General features: G+C 41.5%; 2 protein-coding genes across 2 annotated transcripts in view; both read left to right on the forward strand.

The window, feature by feature from the left end:
• LOC139557566 (uncharacterized) overlaps positions 1-24140 on the forward strand; it is a 182432-nt gene that overhangs the window by 146886 nt on the left and 11406 nt on the right. The window lies entirely within an intron of this gene.
• LOC139557568 (CD63 antigen-like) lies at positions 1146-23212 on the forward strand. Its single transcript, XM_071372555.1, has 8 exons — positions 1146-1285; positions 2506-2591; positions 14526-14714; positions 19028-19102; positions 19234-19332; positions 20525-20671; positions 20806-20889; positions 22777-23212. The coding sequence occupies exons 2-8, from the start codon at positions 2526-2528 to the stop codon at positions 22840-22842; spliced, it is 726 nt and encodes a 241-aa protein (XP_071228656.1). The 5' UTR covers positions 1146-1285; positions 2506-2525; the 3' UTR covers positions 22843-23212.

The raw sequence follows: 24140 nt of genomic DNA on the forward strand, positions 1-24140 counted from the left end.
TGGATTGGAGCTGTGAACCCACACTTTCAACTGATTCATTATAGGTAATAAGCTTCTAGTGTTAACGTGCAGAAAACCCAGGCTTTTACGAGAGCAGAAATCAGTGAAGCAGATATCAGAGCACAAGTCAGAATTGGGGCAAGCAACAGTAGATGGGCCAGGGAGTACATGCACATATCCAGATATCAAGAAACAGATGCTGAGCCAAACTGCTTGTTGACTTGAACAAACAAGACGAACTAGCACAGACAGACAGAAAACACAGGTATAAATACCCAGGGGATAAGTGGAGAAGGTGGGCGACACCTGGAGGGGCTGGAGACAAGCACAAGGACAGGTGAAACAGATCAGGGCGTGACATTCAGACTTGGGATTAGGACTACGTCCCCTGGCCTCCGATGACCTCATCCCCATGCATCACAGTTTTTGAGATCTCCAATCAACTCACTCCTATTTGTGCCTGCCCTGCCTTATATCTCCTTTGGTCTCCATTCCTCACCAGCTCTTATTTCTCTATACTGTTCCTCAAAATATGTAGCCATTTTAGTCCATCTGATGTAAAAATCATACTGAAATGTGCTTACAGCATAGCTGTACATAGTAGTTTATACTAAGAAGGACCTCTCCTATGTTCACTGACTTGAAGCTGACACTGGTAGACATGTGATGATGTATTGCATCATGTTCTCATTGCAGTAATAGGTTGAGCAAGAAATTATCAATGGGAGAATCTTTTTCCACTTACTCTCTCATGATTTCTCATGGTAATTTATCTTCCATGTCAGATTGAGTTTAATGAAAAAAAATCACTTTTTTTTTACAATAGTAATTAAAAGAACACTGAACAAAGGTAGCCTGCCGTTTAACCAGAGCAAGGAGTCTGGGTAGCCAAGCAAGAACAAAGGGATTGATTTAATTATTTCAGTCTATATTAAGTTCAGTCTACTACAAATGTGTTATAGGCATACAGTTACATTTCATGCATTTTACAGGGTATGTGCATCTGATGAAATAAACAGTGCTTCACCTTGAAAGAGTACAGGCTCCGCTCAACTGATAACTGCTAATGTGTGTTGGCCTACTGTGGATGAAAGTGAATCTTGGCCTGTGTTGACTTCTCCGTCATTTTCTATGATCACGTTACGATTGCTGAATCAGACGTAGAGAGGGAGGGGCTTATAAAACGGAGAATTGCGTCGCTTACTTCACCAATTTGTTTCCAAATTTCAACCATCGCCTCGAATTACTTTGACGCCTCTACTATTTTTTTTTGTTTGGAAAAAAGGTAAATAGTACGCCTATTTAATCCATATATTGTTTTGGTTAACGTTGTAACCTATAGTCATTATAAAATTAAAGAAAAAAAGAATGTACAAGAGATAAATAGAGGTTCGTTTTGAGAATGCGCAATCGACACGTTGAACTAAGATTGTAGCCTAATATAATAACCATCTGTCTTTACGGTTACTTAGTAGTAATGGAATTTAGTTACAAAAACTGTCCAACAAATCAAATTTGGCTACAACAATAGTTAACTTCGTATCCTCTGCCCGGGTGTGTTTTGTTGTGTGGTTGGTGGTTCACTGCTGTGGCGAGCAATGGATGTCGCAGTCTTGTAAAGTAAAAACTTTCAGTCAAAATTCTAAAATGCTATAAGGCGTCTCACGTAGTAATCGTTCCAATATCTATTGTTTTTTTCATGTTATTTTGTGTCCATTTGTCATATTAATTATAGTAGGCCTACATGGCTAATGCAGATAACCAGGATATGTGAATTGAACTAATAGTCTGAAACAGGAAAGCAAAAAAAACTATGTTTTTATGAACCTGTCACCCAATATTAGAACCAACATTCTTTTTATGAACCATAGCCTACATTACAGACAATGCTGGATGCTAATCGAGCACAAAACGGGATTTTTCATGTTGCCTCATAGTTTAATGAAATCCAATGAGATTACATTTACCCCAGATCTAAACGCATATAGAGTTGTGCGCACTAAACTCTTGAAACAAATGTGGTTTTATGGTGTAATGTTAATCTGATGCGGAACAATGTGTGAAAAAGGCCTTTCACTGTCAGCAAGCCTGTGATTCTCAACTGTTGATCAGACATCACACCCTTATGAGTAATATTTTACTGGACAGTTTCTATATGTTCTTATGTGTGTTGACTCCCTTTTGCCTCAGGGGTCAATTAAAATGTTCCCCCACACATCAACTGATTCCTTTCATTGACGTTTCATTTTATTTATTTTTTATTTTTTACATCAACTGATTACTGGCCTACTACCTGTCAGTCAATATTTTCCTTTCATTTGTACATATTCTCAGCATACCATGCCAGTTTCTGTCACCATTGACACAATAAAATGTGAGCCGAGCTAAACACTCTAGGCCTAGACGATGCAGCAACAAGCGATAACCTGAAACTAGATCACACTATTTGTAATAAAGTTATTTACTGTCTCTGGTTAAAATGTATTTTTCTTTGTGTTGATCCAGGGACTTGATCCGGACTAACCATGGGTGTTGAAGGGGGAATGAAATGTGTGAAGTACCTACTCTTCTTTTTCAACTTCATCTTCTGGGTGAGTAATGCAGATGGAAGTTTGGAATCCCGACTGGCTAGGATGTGCTGCTTCTGTCCTGTGAGGTCTGTTAAGTGTGAACTTGTGGCTCTAATACAGCTCAGCATCTGGATTGATTGTGAAATGCCTCTGACACTTAGTTAACCCATATCATGAGTAATTCAGGGAGTTCAGTTCCTCAAACTGCTGCAGAGCAATTCCATGGTTACGTAATTACGCTGAGACTCAGATTTTTCAATGAAAAATGTATACCAAATAAAACACCTGGATTTCAGAGTTTAACAAACCATACAACTCTATGCACTTGGACTACTTTTAATAATTTCCACTGAACATTTTTACAAAAACACATTTACAGGAAGAGCTGTACAGATACAAAGATTTGGTAACAGAATAAAACTCAGGGAGATTTTACAGTAATTCTGTTACCAAACTTTTCAAAATTTACTTTTTTTAAACTTTAAAAAAAAATTACTGTGTAAATTGTTTGAAGTATTCATTGTGCATAGTGGTATGATTTGTAAAATCAATGGTTTTTGTTTTGCATTTTTAAAGGGAAAATCTAAGTTCCAGCGTAATTCCGTTACAGTGGAATTGCCCTACAGATCTACTGTATCGTATTAGTTTGGTCCATGTGTTATGTTTTAAGACAAGTCAACTATTTTCACTCTTACTTTAAAAGGAACATCTACGAATCGGGGAAAGAGCATGTTTTTCCATCATGACTCTTTATGGCTGTAAAATATATACACACCTCCTCCGCAACTGCCAGTTGTGATGTAGTTAACTACAAAGAAAATGTTTATGTTGGTTATGGGACAGAGAGCAAGGTTTATCACTTTCCATTAGTTTACCTCCATGTCCTAGTCTCTTAATGGTTTGGCATTAAACAGATATTTGTTATTTTTAGTTACTTTTATAAGTAGCCTACAACTGGTTGTGTATTTAATCTATACTGAACAAAAATATAAATGCAACATGTAAAGTAGAAAAAAAGGAGGGAAGTGTTGCTAAGGTACACAATAGTATGTTTTGGTAGACAGAAGGTGCTCTTTGGTAAAAAGGGTAAATTGGTCATCAAAAAGAAGAGGACCAAGGCACTCTTCATATAATTAAAGTGGCTTGGTCCTCCTTTCTTTTTGGCAACATGTAAACTGAATAAAAAAATCCCAGAAATGTTCCAAATGCACAAAGTGTATTTATCTCAATTTGTGCACACACATTTGTTTACATCCCTGTTAGTGAGCATTTCTCCTTTGCCAAGATAGTCCATCCACCTGACAAGTGTGACATATCAAGATGATGATTAAACGGCATGATCATTACACAGGTGCACCTTGTGCTGGGGACAATAAGGCCACTCTAAAATGTGCAGTTTTGTCACAACACAATTCTACAGATGTCTCCAATTTTGAGGGAGTGTGCAATTGGCATGCTGACTGCAGGAATGTTCTTCAGAGCTGTTGCCAGATAATTGAATGTTCATTTCTCTACCATGAGCTGCCTCCAATGTCAATTTAGAGAATTTGGCAGTAAGTCCAAATGGCCTCACAACTGCAGACCACGTGTAACCATGCCAGCCCAGGACCTCCAATTCCAGCTTCTTCACTGCAGGATCGTATGAAACCAGCCACCTGGACAGCTGATGGAACTGGGCTTGCAAGACTGAATCATTTCTGCACAAACTGTCAGAAGCTCAGGGAAGCTCATTTGTGTGCTCATCATCCTCACCAGGATCTGACTGCAGTATGGCGTCATAACCGACTTCAATGGGCAAATGCTCATGTTCTATGGCCGCTGGCATCCTGGACAAGTGTGTTCTTCATGGATAAATCCTGGTTTCAATTGTACTAGGCAGATGGCAGACAGCGTGTATGGCGTCGTGTGGGCGAATAGTTTGTGGATGTCAATGTTGTGAACAGAGTGCCCCATGGTGGGGTTATGGTATAGGCAGGCATAAGCTACGGACAACTTACACAATTAGCATTTTTATAGATGGCAATTTGAATGCACAGAGATACCGTGATGAGATCCTGAGGCCTATTTTCTTGCCATTCATCCGCCGTCATCACATCATGCTTCAGCATGATAATGCATAGCCCCATGTCGCAAGGATCTGTACACAATTCCTGGAAGCTGAAAATGTCCCAGTTCTTCAATTGCCTGCATACTCACCAGACATGTCACCCATTGAGCATTTTTGGGATGCTCTGGTTCGACGTTTACGACAGCATTTTCCAGTTCCCGCCAATATCCAGAAACTTGGCATTCAATCCAAAGAGTTCAATCTTGGTTTCATCAGACCCAGAGAATCTTGTTTCTCATGGTGTGAGTCTTCAGGTGCCTTTTTTGTCAACTCCAAGCGGGCTGTCATGAGTGGCTTCCGTCTGGCCACTCTACCATAAAGGCCTGATTTCGTGGAGTGCTGCAGAGATGGTTGTCCTTCTGGAACGTTCTCCCATCTCCACAGAGCAACTCTGGAGCTCTGTCAGAGTGACCATCGGGTTCTTGGTCACCTCCCTGACCAAGGTCCTGATTCCCATGATTGCTCAGTTTGGCTAGGCAGCCAGCTCTAGGAAAAGTCTTGGTGGTTCCAAACTTCTTCCATTTAAGAATGATTGAGGCCACTGTTCTTGGGGACCTTCAATGCTGCAGACATTTTTGGTACCCTTTTCCAGATCTGTGCCACGACACAATCCTATCTTGACGCTCTACGGACAAGTCCTTCGACCTCTGCTTGGTTGCACTGTCAATGGTGGGACCTTATATAGACAGGCGTGTGCCATCCCAAATCATGTCCAATCAATTGAATTTACCACAGGTGGACGCCAAGCAACACACACACATACACACACACACACACACGATAGCATATGCACTATACACATGGATGTTGTACTGTGTATGTATGTGGTGGAGTAAGGGCTTGAGCACACAGTCTGAATGTATTGTATTGTAATGTTTAACATTTTATTAACTGCCTTAATTCTGCTGGACTGCAGGAAGAGTGGCTGCAGCCTTGGCAGCAGCTAATGGGGATCAATAATAAATATAATCAAGTTGTCCTCATGGCTTGGTTTTTGCTCTGACATGCACTTTCAATTGTGGGACCTTTTTGTATAGGTGTGTGTGCCTTTCTGAATCATTGTAGAAGCTGTTAAGGAGACCTCTTGTCGTGAGTTAGCAGAGAAAAGTCCATGACTAGGGTGATTGGAGTGGCCTTTCCTCTGACACGCCTATTATAGGTCCTGGATGGCAGGAAGCTTTGCCCCAGTGATGTACTGGGACGTACGCACTACCCTCTGTTGCGCCTTATGGTGAGATGCCGAGCAGTTGCCATATTAGGTGGTGATGCAACCGGTCAGGATGCTCTCGATGGTGCAGCTATATAACTTTTTGAGGATCTGGGGACCCATGCCAAATCTCTTCAGTCTCCTGAGGAGGAATATGTTTTGCTGTGCCTCATCACGACTGTCTTGGTGTGTTTGGACCATGATATTTTGTTCATGTGGACACCAAGGAACTTAACTCTCGATCCGCTTCACTACAGCCCCATCAACATTAATGGGGGGCCTGTTCGGCCCGCCTGTTCCTGTAGTCCACGATCATCTCCTTTGTTTTGCTCACATTGAGGGAGAGGTGGTTGTCCTGGCACAACACTTGTTGTCGTCAGCAAACTTAATGATGGTGTTGGAGTCGTGTTTGGCCACGCAGTTGTGGTGAATGGAGTACAGGAGGGGACTAAGTACACACCGCTGAGGGGCCCCAATGTTGAGGATCAGCATGGCAGACGTGTTGTTGCCTACCCTTACCACCTGGGGGCGGCCCATCAGGAAGTCCAGGATCCAGTTGCAGAGGGAGGTATTTAGTCCCAGGGTCCTTAACTTAGTGATGAGCTCTGTGGTGTAGTCAATGAACAGTGAACAGTATTCTCACATAGGTGTTCCTTATGTCCAGTGAGATTGCGTTATCTGTGGATCTGTTGGGGCGGTATGGGAACTGGAGTGGGTCTAGGGTATCTGGGAGGATGCTGTTGTCAGCCATTACCAGCCTTTCAAAGCACTTCATGGCTACCAACGTAAGTGCTACGGGCCGTAATAATTTAGGCAGGTTACATTTGCTTCCTTGGCCACAGGGACTATGGTGGCCTGCTTGAAACATGTAGGTTTTACAGACTCGGTCAGGGAGAGGTTGAAAATGTCAGTGAAGACACTTGCCAGTTGGTCCGCGCATGCTTTGAGTACATGTCCTGGTAATCGGGCTTTGTGCGTGTTGACCTGTTTTTAAAGGTCTTGCTCACATCGGCTACCGAGAGCGTTATCAGTCATCCAGAACAGCTGGTGCTCTCGTGCATGCTTTGGTGTTGCTTGTCACTGGATAGCTCACGTCTGTGTATCCCTTTGGAGTCCGTAATAGTTTTCAAGCCCTGCCACATACGAAGAGGATTCAATCTTAATGCTGTATTGACGCTTGTTTGATGGTTCGTCTGAGGGCATAGCGGGATTTCTTATAAGCGTCCGGATTAGTGTCCGGCTCCTTGAAAGTGGCAGCTTTTGCCTTTAGCTCGATGCGGATTTTGCCTGTAATCCATGGCTTCTGGTTGGAATATGTATGCACAGTCACTGTGGGGACGATGTCATTGATGCATTTATTGATGAAGTCGATGACTGAGGTGGTATACTCCTCAACGCCATTGGATGAATTCCGCAACTTATTCCAGTCTGTGCTTAAAAAACAGTCCGGTAGCATCTGCGTCATCTGACCACTTCCGTATTGAGTGTCACTGGTACTTCCTGCTTTAGTTTTTGCTTGTAAGCAGGAATCAGGAGGATAGAATTATGGTCAGATTTGCAGGGGAGAGCTTTGTATGTATGTATCTCTGTGTGGAGTAAAGATGGTTGTTTTTTTGCACATGTGACATGCTGGTAACTGATTTAAGTATGCCTGCATTAAAGTCCCCGGCACCTAGGAGTGCCGCTTCTGGATTATAATTTTCTTGTTTGCTTATGGCCTTATCGAGTTGGTTGAGTGCGGTCTTAGTGCCAGCATCGGGCTGTGGTGGTAAATAGACGGCTACGAATAATATAGATAGTGTCGTCTACAGCTTACCATAATGTACTCTACCTCAGGCGAGCAATACCCTGAGACTTCTTTAATATTAGACATCGCGCACCAGCTGTTATTGACAAACCCCCACCCCTCGGTTTACCAGACGTAGCTTCTCTGTTCTGCCGGTTCATGGAAAATCCCGCCAGCTCTATATTATCCGTGTTGTCATTCAGCAACGACTCGGTGAAACATAAGAGATTACAGTTTTTAATGTCCCCTTGGTAGGACAATCGTAATCTTAGATCATCAATTTTATTTTCCAATGATTGCATGTTAGCCATTTAGAACGGATGGCAGTGGGAGTTTACTCGCTCTCCTACGGATTCTTAGAAGGCAGCCCGACCTGCGCCTACTTTTCCTCCGTCTTTTCACGCAAATGACGGGGATTTGGGCCTGTTCCCGGGAAAGCAGTTATATCCTTCTCATCGGACTCGTTAAAGGAAGAAAGCAGTATATCCTTCTCGTCGGACTCGTTAAAGGAAAAAGCATCTTCCAGTTTGTGGTGAGTAATCGCTGTTCTGATGTCCAGAGGTTATTTTTGGTCATAAGAGACGGTAGCAGCAACATTATGTTCAAAATAAGTTACAAACAACGCAAAAAAAACAACTAACAAAAGAGCACAGTTGGTTAGGAGCATGTAAAACGTCAGCCAACCTATTCGGCGCCATCTTAAAACCAACATATCAAGATCCGGATATGGACCTCAGCCAAGAGAAGCATATCTGGAATCAATATAGCTTAATCTATTGAATGTGCTGAGAACACATACAATGTATTTGTCAACATGCAACATCCTATTTTCTCTCTTCATATCTAAGGATATTGAACGAGTCCATATCCTGCCATAGGCAATGTCCATGTGTGATATTCTGAGTAATCCCAATATCATGTGTGTAAAAGAGAAAGGGGGTGTGGTGGTGGGGAGGAGGAGAGCGAATCAGAGGGTAAAAGTAGAATATGAGTCTTGTGACCATTTCAGTGTTATGACAATATCTTGTGACTTGTTCACTGATACAAAGCGTTCGTGTGAAAAGTTAAGACCGCTGGACTAATCCCTTACTGTGTAGATTTCCAGACTAATTCTGGGTCTTCTCTCTTCTTGAGAGAGAGCTCTGTCGCTCGCTGGGTATGTACATAGTCAATGGTAGGCTTCGATGGGGCCTCCTACGGTAGGTACACCTATAGCTCATCAACTTTGTCACTGACCTCAACCCTGAGTCTCTTAGGGGTGTCAGTGGACTGACTGAATTGAATGACCTATCAGAACATAGCAAAATCACACTACTACTTGAACAGAGCTATGCTCAATCATGAGGTATCAAAGCCAAAGGAACTGAATAATATTAAGAAATGCTATAGATGGAAGGAAAGTAGTGTGGAAATCTACCAAACAACATTCAAACCATTCCAGACAATTTCCTGAGCAAAATGTTTCACTGTAATAGTGAAGGTAGAAACTTGGCAGTAGAAAACCTAAACAGTATATTTGACCTCTCAGCTTCCCCATCAAATCTCAAATAGAAAACTGAAGAAAATGAACAACGATGAAGAATGGAAAACCCTAAGAAAGCAATTGAGAAACCTATCCAACCAAAAACGGGGAGACAGAACCTGAGCCTACGCCTTAACTATGGTCAATCACTGAAACAATACAGAAATACAGTACGGAAAAGAAGGAACAGCACGTCAAATCAGCTCAATGTAATTGAAGAATTAATTCACTCTAACCACTTCTGGGAAAATTGGAAAACAGAGTTATCTATCCAAAATGGAGATGTATGGATAAACCACTTCTCCAATCTTTGTGGCTCTATAACCAAAGAACAGCAAAAACATATACAAGATCAAATACAAATCTTAGAATCAACTACAGTTGAAGCTGGAAGTTTACATACACCTTGGCCAAATACATTTAAAGTTTTTCACAATTCCTGACATTTAATCCTAGTAAACATTCGCTGTCTTAGGTCAGTTACATCACCACTTTCATTTTAAGAATGTGAAATGTCAGAATAATAGTAGAGAATGATTTATTTCAGCTTTTATTTCTTTAATCACATTCCCAGTAGGTCAGAAGTTTACATGCACTCAATAAGTATTTGGCAGCATTGCCTTTAAATTGTTTAACTTGGGTCAAATGTTTCAGGTAGCCTTCCACAAGCTTCCCATAATAAGTTGGGTGAATTTTGGCCCATTCCTCCTGACAGTGCTGGTGTAACTGAGTCAGGTTTGTAGGCCTCCTTGCTCGCACACGCTTTTTCAGTTCTGCACACAAATGTTCTATAGGCTTGAGGTCAGGGCTTTGTGATGGCCACTCCAATACCTTGACTTTGTTGTCCTTAAGCCATTTTGCCACAACGTTGGAAGTGTGCTTGGGGGTCATTGTCCATTTGGAAGACCCATTTGCGACCAAGCTCTCACTTCCTGACTGATGTCTTGAGATGTTGCTTCAATGTATCCACATAATTTTCCTGCCTCATGATGCCATCTATTTTGTGAAGTGCACCAGTCCCTCCTGCAGAAAAGCACCCCAACATGATGCTGCCACCCCCGTGCTTCACGGTTGGGATGGTGTTCTTTGGCTTGCAAGCCTCCCCCTTTTTCCTCCAAACATAACGATGGTCATTATGGCCAAACAGTTCTAGTTTTGTTTCATCAGACCAGAGGACATTTCTCCAAAAAGTACGATCTTGTTCCCATGTGCAGTTGCAAACCGTCGTCTTGCTTTTTTATGGCGGTTTTGGAGCAGTGGCTTCTTCCTTGCTGAGCGGCCTTTCAGGTTATGTCGATATAGGACTCGTTTTACTGTGGATATAGATACTTTTGTACCCGTTTCCTCCAGAATCTTCACAAGGTCCTTTGCTGCTGTTCTGGGATTGATTTGCACTTTTCGCACCAAAGAACCTTCATCTCTAGGAGACAGAATGTGTCTCCTTGCTGAGCGGTATGACGGCTGCGTGGTCTCATGGTGTTTAAACTTGCGTACTATTGTTTGTACAGATGAACGTGGTACCTTCAGGCGTTTGGAAATTGCTCCCAAGGATGAACCAGACTTGTGGAGGTCTACGTCAAAAAAGATTTGAGGTCTTGGCTGATTTTCTTTTGATTTTCCCATGATCAAGCAAAGAGGCACTGAGTTTGAAGGTAGGCCTTGAAATACATCCACAGGTACACCTCCAATTGACTCGGGCTAATTGACATCATTTATCAGAAGCTTCTAAAGCCATGACATAATTTTCTGGAATTTTCCAAGTGGTTTAAAGGCACAGTCAACTCAGTGTGTGTAAACTTTTAACCCACTGGAATTGTGATACAGTGAAATAGTCTGTCTGTAAACAATTGTTGGAAAAATGTACTTGTCATGCACAAAGTAGATATTCTAACCGACTAGCCAAAACTATAGTTTGTTAACAAGAAATGTGTGGAGTGGTTGAAAAACGAGTTTTAATGACTCAACCTAAGTGTATGTAAACTTCTGATTTCAACTGTATTGGCTACCGGAACCCACTGGATTCTGCAATTACATTGAATGAACTACAGGACAAAATGCAAACCCTCCAACCCAAAAAGGCCTGTTGATGGGATCCTAAATTAAATGATAAAATAGACAGACCACAAATTCCAATTGGCTATATTTAAACTCTTTTAACATCCTCAGCTCTGGCATATTCCTCTATATGGAACCAAGGACTGATCACCCAATCCACAAAAGTGGAGACAAATTTGACCCCAATAACTACCATGGGATATACGTCAACAGCAACCTTGGGAAAATCCTCTGCATTATCATTAACAGCAGACTCGTACATTTCCTCAGTGAAAACAATGTACTGAGCAAATGTCAAATTAGCTTTTTATCAAATTACTGTACAACAGACCACGTATTCACCTTGCACACCATAATTGACAAACAAACCAAAGGCAAAGTTTTCTTATGCTTTGTTGATTTCAAAAAAGCTTTCGACTCAATTTGGCATGAGGGCCTGCTATACAAATTGATGGAACGTGGTGTTGGGGGGTAAAAACATACGACTTTATAAAATCCATGTACACAATTTATTTTATTTAGCTAGGCCAGTCAGTTAAGTACAAATTCTTATTTGCAATGACTGCCTAGCCTGGACGACGCTGGGCCATTTGTGCACCGTCATATGGGACTCCCAATCACAGCCGGTTGTGATACAGCCTGGAATCGAACCAGGGTCTGTAGTGACACCGCTAGAACTGAAATGGAATGCCTTAGACCACTGTGCCACTCGGGAGCCCACAAACAACAAGTGTGCGGTTAAAATTGTCAAACAACAATTTTTTTCCACTGGGCCAGGGGGTGAGACAGGGATGCAGCTTAACACCCACCCTCTTCAACACATATATCTATATATCTCAACTAATTGGCGAGGGAACTAGAACAGTCTGCAGCACCTGGCCTTACCCTACTAGAATCTGAAGTCAAATGTCTACTGTTTGCTGATGATCTTGTCTCCAACCAAGGACGGTGTACAGCAGCACCTAGATCTTCTGTGCAGATCTTGTCAGACCTGGGCCCTGACAGTAAATCTCAGTAAGACAAAAACAGCAGTGTTCCAAAAAAGGTCCAGTTGCCAGGACCACGAATACCAATTACATCTAGACACCATTGCCCTAAGAGCACACAAACTACACATACCTCGGCCTAAACATCAGCGCCACAGGTAACTTCTACCAAGCTGTGAACAATCTGAGAGACAATGCAAGAAGGGGCTTCTATGCCATCAAAAGAAACATAAAATTCGACATACCGTTTAGAATCTGGCTAAAAATACTTGAATCAGTTATGGAACCCATTGCCCTTCATGGTTGTGAGGTCTGGGGTCCGCTCACCAAATTCACAAAATAGGACAAACACCAAATTGAGACTGCAATTTTCTGCAAAAATATCCTCTGCGTACAATGTAAAACACCAAATAATGCATGCAGAGCAGAATTAGGCCGATACCCGCGAATTATCAAAACCCAAATTCTACAACCTGGGGCTCTGTCCCAGGACAGCAACACAATTAGACCCAAACAAATCATGAGAAAACAAAGATAATTACTTGACACATTGGAAAGAATTTACCAAAAAAAACAGAGCAAACTAGAATGCTATTTGGCCCTAAACGGAGTACACAGTGGCAGAATACCTGACCACTGTGACTGACCCAAAATTGAGGAAAACTTTGACTGTGTACAAAATCTGTGAGCATAGCCTTGTTATTGAGAAAGGCTGCTGAAGGCAGACCTGGCTCTCAAGAGAAGACAGGCAATGTGCACACTGCCCACAAAATGAGGTGGAAACTGAGTTGCACTTCCTGAACTCCTGCCAAAAGTATGACCATATTAGAGAAACACACTTCCCTCAGATTACACAGACCTACAAAGAATGTGGAAACAACTCCAATTTTGATAACCTCCCATATCTATTGGGTGAAATACCACAGTGTGCAGCAGGATGTGACCTGTTGCCACAAGAAAAGGGCAACCAGTGAAGAACAAACACCATTGTAAATACAACCTATATTTGTTTATTTTCTAACTATTTGCACATCATTACAACACTGTATATAGACATTAGATTTGAATTGTCTTTTATTCTTTTGGAGTAATGTTTACTGTAAAGCAAAAAATGTTATCTATTTCACTTGCTTTGGCCATGTAAACATATGCTTTCCATGCCAAGAGAGCCCCTTAAATTGAGAGGGAGATTTCCCTCCTTCCTTTTGGGTGTTTTAATAGCATAGTTTATTTTATTTTTTACATGATAATCTTAGTGAGTGATGTGTTCTATTTATAAAAAATATATAAATTTGTATTGAGATGTAGGCCTACATTTAGTTTCATGGCCTCTCTCTCCTGTGTCTGTGTACCTACCTCTCCACTATATAGAAACCAGGCAGTGAGTAATCCTAACCCATGACAAATATTTACATTGGGGTTACCAATGATGAAAGGACCGGAGTGGGGGCTGGATGTACCTAGATTAAAAAAAAATGTTGGGTTCTTCCTCCTGTATCTTGAATCATGACTTTAATGAATGATTATCCATAATGGTAGCATCCAGGATTGTGACTCCAAAATTACACAACATTCATTATTCACCATTCAGTTCCTATTGAGCAAAACATAATCTGAAAAGCAAACTGCAAATGCATCTAACAAGTTTGTAGAGTCACACGCTTGATGTAGTCATTGCATGCTAGGAATATGGGACCAAATACTAAGGTTTTGACTTCTTTGAATTTGTCCAAATACTTTTCTTCACATGGGGGGAGGACTAGAGTCATTTGAAAATTAGTACTATCTCTTTTAAAGTAAAGATGCAGAAAATGTGACTACATAACTTTATCTCAAAGTATTTTCTCGTTTGTGTCCTTGATCCATATTAGTTCATTTGAATGCTAATTTAGGACCCAGTAACCTGACTGGTTCCAGCATTCCTGAGTGACCATGGGGTTACTAGAAGTTGCTCTGGGTCTGAATGCTATTCTGAACTCATTACAGGACCTGAAACAACTTTTGATTGAGACTGGGTTAAGCCAGGATCTGATGTACATTAGTCTTACATACACTTTAGTACTTTCTTGCCATTTTAAAAGTATGGCCTCTTACAATAACAAATGTATAACTCAGTTGTACAGATTATGAAATTGTCTTCACATGCTTTGGTTTAGACTAAGATCCTATTCACATATTTCAAAACGTTTGAATATCTGTTGCGTTGTACAATGGTTGTAGAAATCCGTGCGTGAAGATGTACATTTGTGACTTCTAATCATGTACTCCATCTCTCTGTTTCTTTCTCTCTAGCTGTGTGGTCTGGCTCTAATAGTTCTGGGAGTCTTGGTTCAGGTGGCTCTCCACAACACCGTAGTGATCAATAATGTCTCAGCCTCGTCAGCCCCCATTGTCCTCATCGTGGTGGGGGTCGTCGTCTTCTTCATCGCCTTCTTCGGCTGCTGTGGAGCCTGGAAGGAGAGCTACTGCATGGTCACCATGGTATGTTCACGTATAACATGACACGCATGATATAACCTCTATGCAGTAGAACTGCTGCATAGTGGTCACCATGATATTCCAAATAAAATGTGTTGTATACACGTTTGATCTTGTGTCCACATACGGCTGCGGCGGTCATTCAATTTTGTCAGCTGGTGATTTGTCTAGCAAATAACTGCCGGTCTCACAGTAATTGACTGTTAATTAACATAAACACATTTAGCATCTCCTGGCTTCTCCACACAGCCTGCAAACTGATGTAGACCGTAGGAACATCTATTTTTAAAAAGTCTAATAGATCCATGTAATATAGCCTACACCTTCACAATAAATCCATCATTTATTTCAGACGGGTCTAAAGAAACTTGATATGAAGAAAATGTAGTCTATTTCAGAAGAACAGAATAGCGTACTCTGATTTGTCCTTGTGTTAGGCCCTGATCTGGCTATGCCATTTGGCTGTGGGCTACACTAGTTAATTTAGCAGACAAGATTTGCTTATAATTCTGTGGCATTTTATAGTATGAAGAATACAATTGAACATAGCTGAATAAAATAGAAAGCATATTTTCAACAAACGATTTGAGGGAGTGCACACGTTTTGAACGATTACAAAGCAACAGGTCCTCATATGCTTAATTTAGAGATTTATCTCACTTTAATTGTGATTAAAAACGCCGGGCTATATATTTTCGATTTTCAAATCATTGTAAGGCTGCATGATGTGACTGATGATTTGAATAAAGTTGCATGAAAGGCATGAGCTCTGCTTTGTTTTTCTGTGCAGGCTGTACACACTTCATCAGTCTTTCATTGACAATTTTGACAAGCACTTGATAATGCCTCGAATTTCACGGCGGCATCCCCTTTGTGAGGATGTAACGCCCCCTAAAAGAATCCATGCCTTTTGCGGCCTGTGGCCATTGTGCCCTTGGGCTGAATATAATCATAATAATTCCCTTCTCCCTTCTGCGTGTTCCGAAGCACCTCACTCGCATGGTTCTCTCATATCTCAATACTTATTAGTCAATGCCTGTCACGTGATCGGGTCCTTCTCAAAGGCTACAAGTGAAGACCGACACATTGGGGACGCAACTGCGTCGAATTCCCGAGGCGCATATTGAAGCTGTTGGAAGAACTGTCCACATTTACATTTCGTCAGCCAACAAGATGAGGCCTAACGAACAGCAAAAGCACTAGCCTATGTCATGTTTTTAAGCAATGAGGATGATGCAACAGATTACGTTTAGCTTAAAATGTTGATGCACTATTAGGTTATTCACATAAGTACAGCAGTACTGAGAGAGACTTGGTCATTTCATCAAACAATCATATTTATTTAATATTTATTTAATTATTGCAATAATGAAACCAATCAGCCCAACCGTCTTGAATGTTGAGCTGAGCAGCCTAGCCTTTACAGACAATGCACAGTTTATATAGCTGATACCCAGAATGCATAGTCATGATTGGTTCAACCACTCTCATATAGATTGGGGGGTTCATCCTGTGGTCATCTGCCTCTGGTGATGTCTCCCAGATGCCAGGATAATTAGGAATACTGAGGCCTTTGTTCTGTTCCTCCAAGCTCTATCTCGGTGACACATACCACATCTTATCTATGGAATGTCAGCTGTAGGTTTTTACCTAGCCATCACTTAATCAGTTGCCAACCCGAGCTTAAAAAAACTCCTCAGTTCACGTAGAATGAAGGAAAGAAATGTCTTAATACAGTATTAGTTAAGTAAATAATTGTTAAATATCCAACAAATCAGGTAAATATGCATTTGTGCTATCACGGTGTGCACACGGCAGTAGGCTATAACATGAATATTCCAAAATGCAATCAATTAGCGGGAAAACGCCATTCTCAAAAGTGATCGCAAATGCAATTCATGCATGTAATGCTTTTATTATAAAGGTGCATTATGGTGACAATGCTCTTCCCCGAACTTGAAGCACACGCGCAGCTATGTATGCCAGTTAGGCGCTACACCTGTTGTAAAGCGGCTTAATGTGCTTTAAGTAGTTATTTGGCCGCTTTAGTTGTGATAAACCTTTTCAAAACATACAGGGCTATGGGCTAGGCTACATCAGGTGTACGACTATGATTTTGAAAAAGTAAAAAAAAAAAAAAGACATGCGCTTGCTGGGCATCATTCACAAGTGAAAGGCTAATATTGTCACCCAGCAGACTATTCTTGATTTAATCTTGTCTTTACATATACTAAATAATATGTGAAATTTGTTTTGATTTTAGAATGGACCACTATCATGAACCTGTGTCGAAACAAGGGCAGGGGGAAAAATGTAATTTATGCACTTAAATAGCAAATGGAGAATCCTTTCCCATGGTTCATTTTCATGCCAGCCAGGCACTCCTGTTTGTAAAGAGAAGCAATGTGCTTAATATTAGGAAAGTTGAGCAATATAGTAGGCCTAGCCTATAGAAATCTGGATCCTCCTTTTTAAGAGGCCATCAAAACTTTCTCATGCAATTGCATAGCCTATAGAGATGTTGCGCAACATGAGCTCACGGGCTCTCATGATTTTCAATTACCTTTGCATTAATGTCTGAGTGATTAGGGGTGGTGGTTAGTGTTGGGCCGGTAACCGAAAGGTTGCTAGATCAAATCCCTGAGCTGACAAGGTAAAAATCTGTCATTCTGCCCCTGAACAAGGCAGTTAACCCACTGTTCCCTGGTAGGTCGTCACTGTAAATAAGAATTTGTTCTTAACTGACTTGCCTAGTTAAATAATAAAATTAGGGGGACAGTAGAGTGCTGAGTACCAGGCAGTACATTTGCTTGGAAAAGCCTAATTACCGTGACTAAACCGTCACATGGAATTTGACTACCATCATGACTTGTGAACGCCGATGTGGCGGTAATACAGTCACCGTAACAACCCTATGTCCACATACGTTTGCTCTTGTTTTGGAAAAGCAGTCTGAACCAACTGGTTTGACAATGCTTGTCTTTTACATCTAGGCAACATTTATTCTAGTGAATGCAATTTGTTCCATTCAGACATAAAGACGATAAAATGGATTTTGTAATGACATGGCCAAAAGTGTGGACACCCCTTCAAACTAGTGGATTCTGCTACTTCAGCCACACCCGTTGCTGACAGGTGTATAAAATCGAGCACATCGCCATGCAATCTCCATAGACAAACATTGGCAGTAAAATGGCCCTACTCAAGAGCTCAGTGACTTTCAATGTGACACCTTTTATAGGATGCCACCTTTCCAACAAGTCAGTTTGTCAAATTTCTGCCCTGCTAGAGCTGCCCCGGCCAACTGTAAGTTCATGTCCTCGGTTACAGCTGTCCTCCGTTGCAACACTTACTACAGAGTTCCAAACTGCCTCTGGAAGCAATGTCAGCGCAAGAACTGTTGAAAGGGAGCTTCATTAAAATAAAATAAAAATGGAAGCCATTTAATGGGTTTCCATGACCGAGCAGCTGCACACAAGCCTAAGATGACCATGCACAATGCCAAGCATCGGCTGGAGTGGTGTAAAGCTCAAAGCAATTGGACTCTGGAGCAGTGGAATCGCGTTCTCTGGAGTGATAAATCACACTTCACCATCTGGCAGTCCGACAGACACATCTGGGTTTGGCGGAAGCCAGGAGAGCGCTACAATGCATAGTGCCAACTGTAAAGTTTTGTGGAGGAGGAATAATGGTCTGGGGCTGTTTTTCATGGTTCGGGCTAGGCCCCTTAGTTCCAGTGAAGGGAAATCAACGATACAGCATCAAATGACATCCTAGACAATTCTGTGCTTCCAACTTCTTGGCAACAGTTCGGAAGGCCCGTTCCTGTTTCAGCATTACAATACCCCAGTGCACAAAGCGAGGTCCGTACAGAAATGGTTTGTTGAGATCGGTGTGGAAGAACTTGACTGGCCTGCACAGAGCCCTGACCTCAACCCCATCGAACACCTTTGGGATGAATTGGAACACCGACTGCAAGCCAGGCCTAATCGCTCAACATCCGTGCCCGACGCTCTTGTGGTTGAATGGAAGCAAGGCCCTGCAGCAATGTTCCAACATCTAGTGGAAAGCCTTACCAGATGAGTAGAGGATGTTATCGCAGCAAAGGGAGGACCAACTCCATTAATGCCCATGATTTTGGAATGTTCAACGAGCAGGTGTCCACTTACTTTTGGCCATGTAGTGTATTTTACAGTAGCTCAATCTAAATCCTTATACATTTTTTGCTTATTTGTTTAAATCCTTTAATCTTCCAAAAATAGCTAATATATATTTATGAGCTAATATATATTTCTCATTGTATATTTTCTCCCAAGTTCACTATCCTTCTGGGTCTGATCATTATCACTGAGATTGGTGCGGCCATCGCTGGATATGTCTTCAGAGGCAACGTGAGTATACTCGTATATCAGGCAGCTTTTTTTTACACGTCTAATTATCTATACAGTAACATATGTACAGTCTACACCTATTAACTTAATTTTGTAATTACACAAGTTAACCATGTTTTTCTTTAATTTAGCTGACAGTCATTGTCCATGAGAGTCTCAATGACATGGTCACCAAATACAGCAACGGCACTGACGAATTCCAGAAGGCCCTGGATAACCTGCAGATTGATGTTGGTATCAACCATTAAGTATTGGTAGATGCTAGATCTATATACTTTGGAACAAAATAAACAATTGACATACACTAGCTAGTTTTCCATCCAATTGGAGATTGGTTTTCATGCGAATATTCAAAAATCTGCATAATAACAATGTACGCAATTTTATACCAGAGATGTTTCCATCAAATTGACTTGTTGCAGATAAAAGGCTGTGCGTGAGGACGTAGTGCACATAAAAAAAAAAATGTGCGGTTAAATTCCCTAAAATAAAAAGGTTAAATGGGTTTCCATCACATTTTCAACTCTAATGATGTTTTCTTCACAACATTTTTTGTGCACAGTCTGGTATTGGCACGTGTGCTCTAGCCAACAGCTGGTAGATAGTGCGGTTATAGCCTACATGAGATTATTACGCACAAGTGTTTTTATTTGTCAGATGGCAGCCAAGCATCGACGATCACCAGAATAAGACCCTCAATATTTATTGGAAAGGAGCATCAAGCTCATCACCTTGCATATTCACCACCCTGTGAAGTTCATCATCATTTTTTAATCTGTAGCTGAATAAACTGCATGCTTTCCCAACGAGTCGTAGTTCGAGGACCACAAATGTCATCGCATGACTCCAAGTTTACTTTGAATTGATGGTTATATAAATATTAAAGCATTTCCACTGACATTTCTTGCTAATTCATTTTACCGTTTTGTCGACGTTTGGAAAGTTTTACCGACAAATGTTATGTTTCCATCAGGACTGTCATTACATTTTTTTGTTTGTTGAGCCAACGTACTTTACTCACATAAAAAAAGTTGGATGGAAACCTGCTTATTGACACTTGTGACGCCACCTTCAGTGGAGTTGCAACATACTACTGCAAATCTAGACATTTTACTGCACTCGATCCTGCATCTTACATTTGTCGTAATGTGAAGAGTTTGCATTCTGTGTCTTGCTTAATTTGGCACCTCATGTAACATGACTATCTTGTTAGTGTTTGTCTACTATGCCACGATGTTTATCTTGTCTTTATCTTCTTCTGTTGACATTGAGGAATATCCTGGCCTGATCCAGTCTGTTTCCCCCGTTGAACTTACTAACCTTACTACCTAATTTTGCTGTTGTCTCTTCCTCTATCTGGCTTTCCCTGTATACCTTTCATGTTCAAACTCATTCTCACCCTTCTTGCTGTTCTTCATCCAGCTGAAATGCTGTGGAGTGATCAACGCCACTGATTGGAGAGGAAACTTTGGGTCTGGCACAAACTCTGTGCCAGACTCCTGCTGTGTCAATGTCACCGCTGGCTGTGGTCAGGGGACCATGAAGGATTCAAGCAAGGTGCACCAGATGGTAAGGTTCAACCCAGTGGTTGTTTTGATTAGTTTTTTTGTTGTGTGAAATAAAAACACCAATTCATCCAAGCAAAAAGACCTCCAGAACAGTATTGGAGTCGGGAATGACATTTCTCTCTGATTGCTATCTAGGGGTGTCAGACTGTTGTGGAGGAGCTGTTGAAGAAGAACATCATGTGGGTCATTGTAGCGGCACTGGTGATCGCTTTCCTGCAGGTAGGAGCAAACAAACACAAAGCATATACATTTTCACACACAAATCCTGGGCTCAGAAGACCCACAGATTGTAGATGCTAGTTCAACACACATACAGTGCCTTCGGAACCTGTTCAGACCCCATTACTTTTTCAACATTTTGTTAGGGTACAGCCTTATTCCTCAATCTACACACAATACCCCATAATGACAAAGCAAAAACTTTTACTTTTTTTCATGTTTTTAATAAATAGCAAATACAAAACTGAAATCCCATTTACATAAGTATTCAGACCCTTTTAATCAGTACTTTGTTGAAGCATCTTTGGCAGCGATTACAGCCTCGAGTCTTGGGTATGATGCTATAAGCTTGGCACATCTGTATTTGGGGAGATTCTCCCATTCTTCTCTGTTGATCCTCTCAAGGTCTGTCAGGTTGGATGGGGAGTGTTGCTGCACAACTATTTTCTTGTCTCCAGTAGATGTTTGATCGGGTTCAAGTCCGCGCTCTGGCTGGGCCACTCAAGGACATTCAGAGACTTGTCCCAAAGGGTCGTTGTCCTGTTAGGTGACCCTTTGCCCCAAGTCTGCTCTGGAGCAGGTTTTCATCAAGGATCTCTCTGTACTTTGCTCTGTTCATCTTTCCCTCGATCCTGACTAGTCTCGCAGTCCCTGCTGCTGAAAAACATCCCCACAGCATGATGCTCCACCACCATGCTTCACCGTAGGGATGGTGCCAGGTTTCCTCCAGACGTGACGCTTGGCATTCAGGCCAAAGAGTTCAATCTTGGATTCATTAGACCAGAGAATCTTGTTTCTCATGGTCTGAGTTTTTAGGTGCATTTTAGCAAACTTCAAGTGGGCTGTCATGTGTCTTTTCAGTGAGGAGTCGCTTCCGTCTGGCCCCTCTATCGTAAAGGCTTGATTGGTGGAGTGCTGCAGAGATGGTTGTTCTTCTGGTAGGTTCTCCCATCTCCACAGAAGAACTCTAGAGCTCTGTCAGAGTGACCATCGGGTTCTTGGTCACCTCCCTGACCAAGGCCTTTCTCCTCCGATTGCTCAGTTTGGCCGGACGGCCAGCTCTAGGAAGAGTTGGTGGTTCCAAACTTCTTCCATTTAAGAATGATGGAAGCCACTGTGTTCTTGGGACCCTTCAATGCGGCAGAATTATTTTGGTACCCGTCCCCAGATCTGTGCCTCGACACAAACAAGTCTCGGAACGCTATGGGCAATTCCTTCGACCTCATGGCTTGGTTGCACTGTCAACTGTGGGACCTTATGTAGACAGGTGTGTGCCATCCCAAATAATGTCCAATCAATTGAAATTACCACATGTGGACTCCAAGCAACATAGGCACAGACGGATGCATACACACACACACGATAGCATATGCAGTATACACACATGGATTTTGTACTGTGTATATATATATGGTGGAGTTGAGGCCTGAGGGCACACAGTCTGTGAATGTATTGTAATGTTTTTAAAATTGTATGAACTGCCTTAACTTTGCTGGACTACAGGAAGAGCAGCTGCAGCCTTGGCAGCAGCTAATGGGGATCCATAATAAATATAATCAAGTTGTAAAAACATCTCAAAGATGATCAATGGAAACAGGATGCACCTAAGCTCAATTTTGAGTTTCATAGCAAATGGTCTGAATACTTATGTAAATATGGTATCTGTTTTTTGTTTTGAATAAATTTGCAAACATTTCTATACCCGTTTTAACTTTGTCATTATGGTGTATTGTGTGTCGATTGCTGAGGAAATTGTTATATTTAATTCATTTTCGAATAAGGCTGTAATGTAACAAAGTAGAAAGTCAAGGTGTCTGAATACTTTGAGGCACTTAATTTATTTAATATATATTATACTATGTTTTCTAACTTTTTGTGTGTTTTCAGATCATGGGCATCATATTCGCCTGTATGTTGATGAGGGGCATTCGCAGTGGCTATGAAGTCATGTGATCATTCTGCCAATGAGGGGAGTGGCTGTCAGCTGCTCTCTCAGGTCAAATTATGTTCAAATATTTGTGATTGAGTAACATCTATCATTTCTTTACAAATTTCTTATTCTCAATGTAAACACACAACAGGGGACTTTGCATTGAGGCCAAAATGTAACCTGCCAAGAATATCAATGTTCAGTAATTTTGAGAAAATTATATGTATTTAAATAGAGCAGCATTCTGAAATTTGAGTTCGCACTTGTTTTTGTTGACTCACATTTTTTTACTTTGATTTTATCAACATTTTTCTACTAAATACTTTTTCTGATAAATACATTCTAGTCTAATGTTCTTGCTGATTCACGATTTTCATTAAAGATTTCAGTTAATATGTTTCCCCTTTGTTGATTGACTCCGATGCGCTCTGTTGTCCAAGTGGAACATTCTTTGTGGCTCCTCACTGAAGCTACACTGAACAAAAATATAAACACTACATGTAAAGTGTTGGTTTCATGAGCTGAAATAAAAGATCCCAGAAATGTTCCATTGGCACAAAAAGCTAATTTCTCATGTTGTGCATACATTTGTTTTACATCCCTGTTAGTGAGCATTTCTCCTTTGACAAAATAATAAATTCAACTGACAGGTGCGGCATATCAAGAAGCATGATCATTACACAGGTGCGTGCACCTTGTGCTGGGGACCATAAAAGGCCACTTTAAAATGTGCAGTTTTGTCACAACACAATGCCAGAGATGTCTCAAGTTGAGGGAATGTGCAATTGGCATGCTAACTGCAGGAATATCTACCAGAGCTGTTGTAGGAGTTTAATGTTAATTTCTCAACCATAAGCTGCCTCAATGTCATTTGAGACTGGCAGTACGTCCAACCAACTTCACAACCACGTGTAACCATGCCAGCCCAGGACCTCCACATTGAGCTTCACCTGCGGGATCGTCTGAGACCAGCCACCGGGACAGCTGATAAAACTGTAGGTTTGCACAGCCCAAGAATTTCTGCACAAGCTGTCAGAAACTGTCTCAGGAAGCTCATCATCCTCAACAGGGTCTTGACCCAACTGCAGTTCAGTTCTGACTTCAGTGGGCAAATGCTCACCTTCGATGGCCACTGGCATGCTGGAGAAATGTCATCTTCAGATGATTCCCGGTTTCAACTGTACTGGGCAAATTGCAGACAACGTGTATGGCGTTGTGTGGGTGACCGGTTTGCTGATATCAAAGTTGTGAACAGAGTGCCCCATGGTGGTATGGGCAGGCATAAGCTACAGACATCTAACACAATTGCATTTTATCCTTG

Source organism: Salvelinus alpinus, chromosome 28, assembly GCF_045679555.1.
Source record: "Salvelinus alpinus chromosome 28, SLU_Salpinus.1, whole genome shotgun sequence".
In the NCBI taxonomy this organism is placed as follows: Eukaryota; Metazoa; Chordata; class Actinopteri; order Salmoniformes; family Salmonidae; genus Salvelinus; species Salvelinus alpinus.

What these genes read in the sequence shown, in the direction of transcription:
- LOC139557568 (XM_071372555.1), top strand. Translation starts at nt 2,526, where the DNA reads ATGGGTGTTGAAGGGGGAATGAAATGTGTGAAGTACCTACTCTTCTTT. An exon ending in GCTACTGCATGGTCACCATG is followed by an intron (nt 14,715 to 19,027) that starts GTATGTTCACGT and finishes TTTTCTCCCAAG; the next exon opens with TTCACTATCCTTCTGGGTCT. An exon ending in GATATGTCTTCAGAGGCAAC is followed by an intron (nt 19,103 to 19,233) that starts GTGAGTATACTC and finishes TCTTTAATTTAG; the next exon opens with CTGACAGTCATTGTCCATGA.